Below are 11,855 nucleotides of genomic sequence, written 5' to 3'. Positions count from 1 at the left end.
GTGAAAGCAATGGCCTTCTGCAAGGCTGTTGCTCCCCGAAAGCACCTGGACTGTTAGCAAGGGCATTTTGCAATCTCAGATCAAAGAGGATCAAGATTGGTAGCCATGGTCAAACTTCTCCTCCATAAATCTGTCCAAGCCCCTTTTAAAGCCATCATCCACCCTCACCCCTGTGGCAGCATATTCCAAACACCAATCACACGTTGCGTGAAGAAGTGTTTCCTTTTATTAGTCCTAATTCTTCCCCCCAGCATTTTCAATGTATGCCCCCTGGTTCTAGTATTGTGAGAAAGAGAGAAAATTTTCTCTCTGTCAACATTTTCTACTCCATGCATAATTTTATAGACTTCAATCATATCCCCCCTCAGACGTCTCCTCTCCAAACTAAAGAGTCCCAAACACTGCAGCCTCTCCTCATAAGGAAGGTGCTCCAATCCTTCAATCATCCTGGTTCCAGAGACTGAACTCTGGACTCTGGTTTCAGAGACTGAACTAAAGACTGACTCACCTCAGGAGCCCCATCTCTGAGCAGCCCAGGACAAAGTGGAACCTCTGTTAACTCCTGTTAAGCCCCATCTCCCAGCAGTTTCAGCTCTCAGTAGCCTTACAAGGAGAAAAAGAGACAACCCCTGCAAACCCCTGATAAAATACACTGTTTTAAAAGATGTGGCTTTGAGAAAAGCCCTCCAAAATGAACATCAGAGCTCACTCTGCTCTTCCTGGCCCATTCTTCTTCTCCACTGCTTCTCCTGTCTGCTGGTTCCAGAGACTGAACACGTTTGATACCCAGCTCTGCGCTTGAGTTGTGGAGGCTTATCTGGGGAATTCAGATTAGCCTGTACACTCCCACACACGCCAGCTGGATGACCTTGGGCTAGTCACAGCTTTTCGGAGCTGTCTCAGTCCCACCCACCTCACAGGGTGTTTGTTGTGAGGAGGGAAGGGCAGGAGATTGTAAGCCCCTTTGAGTTTCCTACAGGAGAGAAAGGGGGGATATAAATCCAAACTCCTCCTCCTCAGTAATCTAACCACTTGCTCGGTGGTTCCCATCCAAATATTAACCAGTACTGATTCTGTTGGCTTCTGCAATCTGCTACCCACATCTGTGAGACCAGGTGGTAAGCGGATGGGTGGAAGAGATTCTCCAGGCCTCCTATAAAAAGGATTAATCCCGTCCAACTCGATATTGAGAAGATCACAGTGTTTAAAAATGAGGGTAGGGTTTGGAGAGCTCAGATTTCACCCAAGCCACCTTACCAGGGTCCGGAAACCTTGCATACATTTGTACAACCTACAGTTCAACCCGATTTTAAATGGCATGGTATATTGTCATACTGGTTTTAACTGTGTATTGAGAATGCTGGAAGCCCAATAGGGGAGGGGCAGCATATAAATCCTAATAAATAGAAATACTACTAATAATATGATACTATACCCACACATCACAACGTCCAACGTCCTAGGCTTCCCGGTGAGGCTCGAATTGTAATGGAAGAACTGGCAGCTGTGATATTAAACATTATAATAATTAATACACAAGTCCCTTAAAAGCAGGCAGCGCGCCCACCTCTGCATCACAGGCGCTCATAAATTCTGATGTCAGCGCGGAACGTGCCTCTCCTTCCCCAGTGGCTTCCATTGCAATAGCATCCATCTCCCACCAAAAATGCCACTACCGGGGGGGGGGGTATATACCCCACCAAGTGATCCGCTGGGATCTACCGTCCCCTTTCCCCCAACTGCTGGCCAGATCAGGCTCCCCCTCCAACCTGTTACCAAGCCAGAAGGTCTGGGTAGAGAGCGGCCTTTTTGCATCCCCCGCCCCCCGTCCCCGGATTCAGCCGACCCCCCCTCGCTTTGCTTTGTTTTTTTACCAGGCTTTGGCGCATCAGGGGCTTCTCGACTCCCTCCTCCGGGGCGCTGCGGGTTCCCCTCGCTCTAGATCCCAGGGAGCGCGGGTTCCCGCCGGACAAAGGACGCCCCGCCGCCCATTGAACGCGCCGCGGCCGCTGCGGATCCCCCGATGCAAGCGCGCAGGTGGCAGCCAGCAGCGCCGCGCATGTTGCTCCTCCAAGGGACTGCGCGAGCCCGGGCAAGGTACAGCCGGCCCTTTTGCCAAAAAAAAGGCTTTGCCGAGCATCCACCGCCGCGCGCGCGGGTTGCAAAGCGCTGCCCGTAACAAAGGCCCACCGCCGCCCGGTCCTTCCCCCCCCCCCCTTGCGCTAACCACTCCCCTCTGCTGCCCCCCAATTCCGAGCTGGTGCGAAGCAGCCGCGAGCTCCCCGACTCCGTGCAATCAGGGCGAGCGCCGAGGGGAGGGCGGAGGAGAGGCGGCGCACCCGGCCTCGGCAGGCTCCCCTCGGGGAGGAAGAGCGCACGGAGCGCCGCCGCCGCCAGCCATTCCCGTTCCTCCTCCGCGATCCAGTCCGGGTTTTGCAGCCGGTCGCGCAAAAACGGGCGGCGCCTCCAGCGCGTGCGCACTGAGGCTCTGCCGTCGGCGGGGAAGCGGCGGAGGCCCCGAGTGGCCTTTGTGAGGGGAGAGGAGGAGGCCGGCGAGGGTTCGGGCCCCGCGTTCCCCAGCATCCTTCCCGTTCCCCTTCCCTCCAGCTGGGCCTTCAGAGGTATTCTGGGTTGGGAAATTCCTGGGGTTTTTTTTTAGGGGGGTCCAACCGGGGGTGGGGGTCGAACCTAAAACCGTAAAGTGTGGAACAGGAACTCATGTGTGTTACGCCGTTGTGATTTTATGCACCTCATGGCCCTTCTACTTAGGGTTATTTTAATTAGTAATAAATGCATATGTATCTTTCGTTATTAATCAGGGCTCTTTTAAATCGTGGCTCAGGTTAGAATTAAGTACCCAGAGGCCCACCGATCCTGGGGGGAGGGGTTGGTGGCTCTCAATCAAACATGAATGTAACAATTTAAGGATAAATAGCTGTCAAAATCAAAGTGAGACAGTAACTATAATATAGATAGTTTAAAAAATGGTGTGTTCCGTATTTTTGTCCTCTGTGCCAAAAGTCTTCTCAAATAGGTAGGTTTTAAACTTGCCCTCAGAAGGTTAAACTGGAGAGGACCAAGCAGGGGGGCTTCCAGCTCCAAGGTGGGACATACCTGAAGATCTTGGGGGCGGAGCTTGAGGAGGGTGGAGTTTGGGGAGAGGAGGGACTTAAACGGGGCGTAATACCAGACACTTTCCAAAGTGAACTGATCTCTGTCACCTGGAGATCAGTTGCAATAGTTTCACCAATCTCCAGTCACCACCTGGAGATTGGCAACCCTGCCAATCAAGCTTTTTCCAGCAGTGGTTTCCATGATTTGGGAGCAGTTGCTGAAATAGTTGTTATATTGAGTGGCTGCCAGTTTTACCTGAGATAAGGCAAGCTCAAAGCAGCTTATGGAGATCTTAAATTCCAGATTCATTTATTATTAAAACGTATTATTCCTTTTCAAAAATCGTCTTTTGCTTTTACACCTAAATTATTTAAGGAGGCTGGCTCACACCATAGAAAAGTTAATACACAGCAAAAATAATAAAATAACAAATAAAAAAGCCACTGCTAATGTCTACAAAAATATCAACATTTAAAATGTGGAAGAATAAAAAACATCTTGTTTTGTGCTTGAAAGATCACCGTTTGAGTGGGGAGAGGAATGATATTTAACGGGATGATCACAGAAAGGTCCCAGTCCCTATCACCGCTCACCTAACAGCAGTAGGCAAAGGCATCTAGATCAGGGCATCCGTGGAAGATGCCAAGGAGTAGTCAAATCCTTATGGGATGTCACTCTGCTGGCAAGGATCCCCGTGATATTCTGGCTCATGTGTACAACACAAGAAAGTGCTGATTTTGGTTACCCAGATGGTTTGTTTTATGTTAGTTCATAGGCACTATGATGGCTTAATCCATATACTGAAATACAATGCATATGTTGGAACAGCCCCTGGTTTTCTGTGTCTCGGGCCATTGTACCCTGAGATGAATTACTATAACAGCCTGAGGATTGGTACCTGTTACGTCGCCAAGGAATGTTCATATAATTGTACAGTAAACCTTTGATTTTCTGCTTCTCCTCTAAGTACATTATGCCCTTTAAAGTGAATTGCGGGTTTTTGAAAATATTTTTGATTTGGCCCTTTGCAGGGAGATATCAAGAGCCCCAAAATCATGTCCCGTTGACATTTGCAAGTGATGGTCCAAACTAAAAGAGATGTTAGCTTATGAGTGCTAGTTCATTTTAGTGTGGGTTGTGTGACTCATGTCCAGAGACTCTAATGGGCTTTTTGGGAAGGCCCCAATTTGGTGGAAATCTCAATAGTCACCATTTTTCAGACCACATGTGCCACTGAACAATTATATCTTGTTACTAATCACAGGATTATTTCTGCTAAACCAGTGATAACCATATCTTTGATCGAATTTGTTGCTGTATCTTTCATAGTTAGACTGGTGGGTTTCTCACCTCTTGAATCCGTCACCATGGACGATTATCTGTACTACAAATACAGTCCCAACAACACCAACACTTACTTCTGTAATGTGAGTATCATGCTTCATATTAAGAGATCTCAGATTGATATTTATACTAATATTTACATGAGTTTTTTCCTTGCTATTTAACTGCTATGCCCCCGCCCCCCCCCTTGAAGAATTCTGGAGAATTTCCCAATACAAAATGTTATGACGAGAAGAATGACTGTAGAAAATATTGAAGTGTCTTTATGATTGCTCTTTTGCTTTTCGTCTCCCTGTGTGCATTCATAAAATCTCTGCCAAGGGAATATAACATTTCTTGCATCTGAAGGTAGAAGAAGAAGAGCTTGGATTTATACCTCCCTTTCCTGTAAGGAGACTCAAAGGGGCTTACAATCTCCCTTCCCTTCCCACCACCCCACCCCACAACAAACACCCTGTGAGATGGGTGGGGCTGAGAGAGTTCCGAAGAGCTGCGACTCGCCCAAGGTCACCCAGCTGGCGTGTGTTGGAGTACACAGGCTAATCTAGTTCCCCACAGCTCAAGTGGCAAAGTGGGGAATCAAACCTGGTTCTCCAGATTAGAGTGCACCTGCTCTTAACCACTATGGCACTGTTGCTCCCATGTTGGTTCTGGCTGGCTAAAATGTATGCCACAACTAATTCATTGCAGCCCCTTAAGACTGGTATTTTGGCTGCAGTTTAAATTTGTACACCATAATCAATGCCCGTGAAGTCTAACTTCAGGATTCAAGCACTTTAACTTCTCTATATTTTTTCACCATAACCTTTTTCACATATTGCAGCGAGAGCTGTATGCAGACATCTGAATGTGGCCACTTTGTATAAGGACATAACAAAATTGGCAGTTAATAATTCCTTACGTTAAATTTCCAATTTTCATCTTCTCTGCCCAACAAGTTGACCAACGTGCTGTTTTGATGAGTTCTGTTTTGTCATTGTGCTGGAGTCCCTGTTTGAGGGCTGCTCTCTCTGGCTTGTCAATTCCAAATGGGGTCCTTGACTGTTTGTTCCTGTGGACCCCTTTGGAATTCTGGCCCAGGTTGGTGGGCCCAGTTACAATATGGCAGCTGCAGGTGGCAGAGCCAATTGCAAAATGCACAGGAGTGAGGTTAGGCATAATTCTAACTGTTGAATGTTTCAGGCAAGAGTTCTGCTTAGTAGCAGGATGCTTTTAAAATATGAACTTATTTGTTAAAAGTATTTTCTTGCTTACACAATTATTTTCAATCATTCAGTGAAGATCCTAGTGCTGTGGAGGCAGATGCTGTCAAAAGCAATTTTTAAAAAATCTGCACAGCCAATCGGAACCTCTGCTGGGCAAAAGTCCTATCTGACCTTGCCTAGGAAAGGTGTCGGCAGGTGCCACATTGCCCATGCGCCCTATTTTCGGAATCCCTGGTTTATGTATTTGATGGTAAAATATTTTTAAGTTCAGGCAGTTGAGGTTCGCTATATTTTAAGCTAGGTTTAAGCAGTGCTCGTTATTGTTAACCTCTCTGTAAGCATAGGTAGTTTGTTATATTTGTGAGATTTCTGTTTCCTGTGTATTCTTCTGAAATATGTCGTATCTTTAAAAATATTTTATATTTCACATCTATTAAAATGTCTTCTAGATTTGCAAAGTCTATGGTGCATCTGCCTTACACATGCAGGCTCATTTCCTTGGGGCCAGACATAAGGCGGTAAGAATCAATTTGCTCCGTAAAATCATATTACATTATGGAAAAGATTTTATTATGTAGTAGCATTCAGCAAAGTTGATCAAAACTATTTTTAAAGTGCAGCATTCAATCGTTTAGGTTCTAAATAAGGATTGTTCAAATGATCACTCCCCATTTTTGCACGATTCATGGTAAGATGGAGAGCAGAATCTTACGCTTGTCTTATATTCCCCCTCTTCTCAGCTCTCTGGGGGATCAAAATGGGTGTCTGAACTGGGAAATACTCTTAATTTTCTAAATGATGTTGGTTCCTCACAAAGCACAAGTGAAACTCATAACTATGATTTACAGCCCAATCTGGGGGGACAGGGAATCATCTTGTGGAGGTCAGGTGGGCCGGCGCTGGTGGATTTGTCCTCCCTGGGGTGCTTACACCGGCAGAGGGGCAAACTGGCCAACGGCGGACACTGCAGCTTTCTGGGATGCCTGGATGTGGTGTGGGGTGTCACTTCAGAGGTCTTGCGCCACTGCTAGCTCTTGTTGGCATAGTGGGGGCATCTCCCACCCTGGCTTTTCAGCCAGCTATGGGTGGTGTAAATCCATTAAACCTTATGGAGGGCTTTCTGGTGGCGAGGGGGGGTTGGTTTTTCTGACTCCCTGCACTGCCAGACAGATCTCTGGAGATGCTGGTGTGTCATTGGCGCAGTCCGCAGACACCCAGGGCTGTGAATTGGACTGTCCATGTATTTCTATTAGATCATATATAATAATTTATCAAAGTTAATGGCCCTGTGAAAGTATTTATTTATTTATTTATTTATTTTATTAAATTTCTATACCGCCCTTCCCCGAAGGGCTCAGGGCAGTGTCCATCATTTAAATAACAGTTAAAAACCATTTCACCCCAATCCCAGTTAAAACCATATACAAATTATAGTGGGCCATTTATCTATATGTATTTAACAAATTTAGTGGGCCATTTATCCATATGTATTTAACTTCCACGACGGGTTGCCTATAGGTAATTGTAGCCACCAGGAAACCAGGGAAAAGGCTATTTGTCCCCCCCTTCTTTTTTATGTGGATCATGGAGTTTAAGATGAATTGGTCCTTCTCTCTGTTTCTGGCAGAGCTGAATGTGTTCTTGGAAAGATTAATGATTCATTGAAGCTTTACTATCTGAAACCACAGAGAATTGTGTAGAAATCTAAGCGAATGCTCTTTTTGCTACAGTTTGAAAAACAGTATAGTTTCTGCTTTACTTTCCCAGAATGAATAGTTCTTCAGAATTGTGGTAGTGGCAAAAACTAATGCATGAGATAGAAAAGATAGCTTGCTTTTTCTATGTCTGCATTTAGAGTCTAAGTTTTGATGTATTTCCCCCCTTGTTTGGTTTGAAAATTCAAATATGTACAAATGTTATGTTCTTCTCTCCCACCAATCTGAAAATCAATCAAGGCGGAAGAAGCTTTGAAAGCTCATGGCATCGGTAAGTGTTGAAATATATAACTTTGTACGAACGTGAGTGTTTATCACCCTGGCAAGTGGTTCTACAATGGGAGATATTATAACCATATAACTGATTACTTAATTATAATGTGATAATTTATCACTCAGTTACTTCAGTAAATGGAATGACAGACTGTTGATATAACTGTACTAATATTGTACTAATATTGTAATCCTTCCCTCTGGGGCAGCTGAGGGTAGGACATTGGCAATCTTTTGGATACCAGAGAGTGAATTCCAAAGTCTATGAGTAGCTATGTGAACTTGAACCCTCTTGTCTGAGTGAGTTCTTTCCCATTTTCTGAGGTCCACGCTGTTGACATGAATCTGTTCCACAGTCTCTGAGAAAAAATTATTGCTTTATGGTCTACACTCCCAAACATAATAATCAGTGGTAAAAATTACATTCTGTGCTTTAGCCATTTGCTCCAAAACAGCATTGGGGGAGGGACACACGACACTTGCAGAGGTAGGTGAGGGTTGTTTGTCCCCCTCCCTACCTCACACTACTTTCCTTTGCTGGATTTTTGTAAGTGTGTCTGTTGCAGAACTACCCCCCACCTGCTCCCAACATTGGTTGCAGTCAGAAGGGTTATATTACACAGAGGTTCAGTATAACTTGTAGTTTACCATGACAGACTGCAGAGAAACATGTTTTAATAAGAGCAGGTCTGTCAGGAATCATATTGTTGTGATATAACCAGGAGGGAGGAGGATATCTCCCTATTTCAAGCTATGTGAGGGGCTTTTTGGTCTTTAGCGTTCCTCCTGTTAAGAGCTGTCTGCTTTAACTGTCTTAAAAAACAGAACTCTGAGAGGGAGTATTAGTGTGGGATTGCTACTGTTACCAGCCTGAGAACTGTGTTAAAGCAATCATACAGAGACTGGAGAGAACTGGTAGAGGGGTTAATTGAAAGGACAAACTACAGACCTTATAAACCAAGGGGGTATATCTTCCAGTGAATTTCCTTAGTAGAGAGTTTACATTTTATTTTAGAGTTTTCTAATAGAGAGGGCCGAGTGTGAGGGTACTAAGTCTATGTACCAAGCCAGTGTTAGAACCCTGAGCTAAAGTGAACAAGTCATTAGCCAAAACATCTTGAAGTAAAAAGGGAACTGTACAATCTGTGAAACATCTTAGAAACTATGCAACATTAAGCTGAACTGAACTGTAACTAAGAACTGAAACTAAACAAACTTAAGTGCTGTTCTGAAGAACAAAACTCTAAATCTCTGTGCCAAGCTATATATATTTCCTTTGCCTTATTTGCCTTATCCATTCCTCTCTCGAAGTTATTCATCCCCAATTTCCATCTTCTGTCTTGTTAAATGAATATTTTATTCTGTTTAAGTTATCTCTGCCTCATTATTATTATTTGATGTGCCTTGAGAAAGGGTTTGCCAAGGAAGTTTGAAAACTTGCCTTCCTTCACCTTCTGGGAGTATAATAGGGCTGAGCAAATGGGCTTCTTATCACCAAATGCTACCATATTAAAAGCAGTTCAGTCCTTGAGGAGAAAAAGGCGGGAAAAATCTGACAAGCCTGGTCAGTGACTGCTTTCCCTGCCTTGGTGATATTGGAAGGTGTGTGTGTGTGGGGTGTGTGTGTGTGTGTGTGTGTGTCTGTCGCATTTACCCTTCAGCTTTTAGACTGAAACTGGCAGACATGTTCCATGTGATAGCTTGAATGTTTATAACAATGGCTGTGAGAAGACTGGTAGTTATTCTGAGTGCATGCAGTGAAAGTCATAGAATTGGCTACCCGGGCAGCCTCTGTACAAGCTACTTGGATAAAATGGTTTGACCTATAGTGTTTTTATTCATCTGCACTTGCCTCATGAGTTGTAATTAGCTGTAGGCTATCGAGTAAATTATGAATGGATTAATCTGCACATAGTAGAATGCTGTTGCTTGTTCTTATGGGATGCCTTTGAAATTCTGCCAGCCTTTGCCTGCTGTCCAGTGGGTGTGGGTGTGTGTGTGCTGGGAAAATAGTTTGATTTAAATAGTTTGATTAGATTTAAATAGTTTGATTTAAACCATGTAGATTCATATAAGTCCATATGTGTTCTCAAAACCGGTATGTGCCACTCATAAAGAGAACTCTGTTTTTTATATCTATTGACTTTCTTTTGCAGTTAAGCCTTTGAATTCTTCAGCAGAACCAGAAAGTGTTCCAGTGGACAGTAAGTGTATTTCTTAACTAAGAACATCTGTTATTTAAATAGTCAATAGAAATATGAACTCTTGCATTAACAGCCCCATTCAGATCCTTGGAATGGCCAGAGGTGGCGCTGCTCTGGTGCTGCCCTGCTGCCTCCAGAGAGCTTTTTGGAGACGTGGGGAGTCAAAAAAAGTTTCCCCGCCGCCAGAAAGACCTCCATTGAACTCAGTAGATTTATACCACACAAAAGGGTGGCAGGTGGCACATGTTTGTGGTCCGCGTGCTGGCATCCTGGGAGGCAGTTCTGGTGTGCAAGGTGACTAACGTTGGCAATCGTCGATTACTGAAATCGATAATTATCGAAGGCGTCGATTTTTGAGGTACCACTGTAAAGGAGCAGCTGTAATGGCAGCATGCTTCTTCAAAATGCTGTTTGTCTTTGACCCCTGTCCTGTATCTGCACTGTTGATCTATAGCAGGGGTCTGCAACCTGCGGCTCTCCAGATATTCATGGACTACAAATCCCATCAACCCCTGACATCATGGGCAATTGGCCATGCTGGCAGGGGCTGATGGGATTTGTAGCCTCTGAACATCTGGACAGCCACAGATTGCAGACCCCTGGTCTACAGGCTGTTGCTCGGAAATTTACCCGTCTTGCGGTTCCAAGCTAGCCAGTTTGGTAACTCATGGTGGCTTGTAACGAAAAGCCTACAGAAGGTATTACCTTAGAACAGAATCCCTCGTAATGAAAACGCAGCAGCATCAGAAGTCATGTTGGAGACTCTCCGGCAATCTAGTAACCCTTCCCCTCAAAAGGTAAGTTTTCACCCCCCTTTTCAGAGTGGGCAAGAACCAGGGTTCTCGGATACCATAACTGAGCCACAGCAACAGACAAGGCCTGAGATCCCACTGCTGCAGGCTGTACTCCAGAAGAGGAAGGTGTGTGCAACCTGAAGATGGTAAGGCGCATGAGGCCAGGTTGAGGGCTGCCCTTGAAGAAGGTGCAGAAGTTTCATTGGACGCAAATGATAGCAACCAGGCTTCTGTCCTGGGCAAGACATTCGGGACGTAGAAGTATCAGCGCTTGTTACCAGTTTGCTTCCAAGGCCAGTTCAAAGTGCTAGTTTTTACCTGTAAAGCTTTTTTTGGCCTGGAACCTTCATACCTAATGGACTCTGTATTCCAATATACTCCCATGCTCCTACTGCAGTCCTTTGATGCTTGCCTTGTTGCTATGGCCAGTTCGCCCTTCTTCAGCTCTGGCAAGGGCATTTTCAGTTGTCTGCTGTGATCGGCCTGAAGAGGTGGCGAAGGCATTTTCATTTCCTGTTTCTTGAGGGGAATGTAAAGGCGTTTTTGTGTGTGGGGAGAATTAGATGAGTGAGCATTGACTACTGCTTACATCGTTAGCCCTTGAATTTTAAGGTCATTTTTGTTCCAAACTGGCAACCTAGTATTGCTTTCGTAAGGTGTCTGGAGTCCTTGCACAAAGGCAGGGTCTGATTATGTGAATGAATTGAAATATATGGGAGAAAGCAATTATTCAGGTACCCCAGACCAAGCCCTTTAAAGACCAGTGCCCGTGTTCGAATTGGACTTGGAAGCATAATGGCGAACAACAGCATTACATCAGGAAGATGACGAGGCTGAACACTGGATTCTCAGCCAGCTCTCGTGAAGCCCTGGAGCAGGGGTGGCCAACCTATGGTGCTCCAAATGTTCATGGACTACAGTTCTGTTCATGACTACAATTCTGCCATGCTGAAGGGTAAGGGCTGATGGGAATTGTAGTCCATGAACATCTGGAGCACCATAGGTTGGCCACCTATGTGGGTATATCAAATGAACAGCTGTCTCCAGATGGAGACAAGAGTGTACCAGATTTACTCATAACGGAGACAACCCTGGTTATATGGTGACCCCTCTCCAATGTTCTACACACATTAAAAAATTACTGCTGGACAAAACTGTAACTTATATAGGATGTAAGATGACATGACTGGGAACCTCCTCCCAGAC

The 11,855-nt window shown here is 45.0% G+C and overlaps 2 protein-coding genes across 2 annotated transcripts in view; one reads left to right on the top strand and one right to left on the bottom strand.

Moving 5' to 3' along the window:
* Positions 1–2,320, bottom strand: part of MSANTD3 (Myb/SANT DNA binding domain containing 3) — a 17,474-nt gene extending 15,154 nt beyond the window's left edge. Inside the window, exon 1 of the mRNA XM_048510579.1 lies at positions 1,875–2,320. The gene's annotated coding sequence lies outside the window, so the exon portion shown is untranslated. The remainder of the gene's footprint in view (positions 1–1,874) is intronic.
* The window catches only part of LOC125440553, a 43,362-nt gene that overhangs the window by 4,640 nt on the left and 26,867 nt on the right, over positions 1–11,855 (top strand). Inside the window, exons 2-7 of the mRNA XM_048510426.1 lie at positions 1,751–2,097; positions 2,301–2,621; positions 4,444–4,541; positions 6,113–6,181; positions 7,619–7,649; positions 9,808–9,855. Of these exons, the coding sequence (XP_048366383.1) occupies positions 1,751–2,097; positions 2,301–2,621; positions 4,444–4,541; positions 6,113–6,181; positions 7,619–7,649; positions 9,808–9,855 (914 nt within the window). The remainder of the gene's footprint in view (positions 1–1,750; positions 2,098–2,300; positions 2,622–4,443; positions 4,542–6,112; positions 6,182–7,618; positions 7,650–9,807; positions 9,856–11,855) is intronic.

Source organism: Sphaerodactylus townsendi, linkage group LG11, assembly GCF_021028975.2.
Source record: "Sphaerodactylus townsendi isolate TG3544 linkage group LG11, MPM_Stown_v2.3, whole genome shotgun sequence".
NCBI lineage: Eukaryota > Metazoa > Chordata > Lepidosauria > Squamata > Sphaerodactylidae > Sphaerodactylus > Sphaerodactylus townsendi.
The sequence above is the reverse complement of the archived record's forward strand: the minus strand, read 5'-3'. Positions and strand labels throughout refer to the sequence as shown.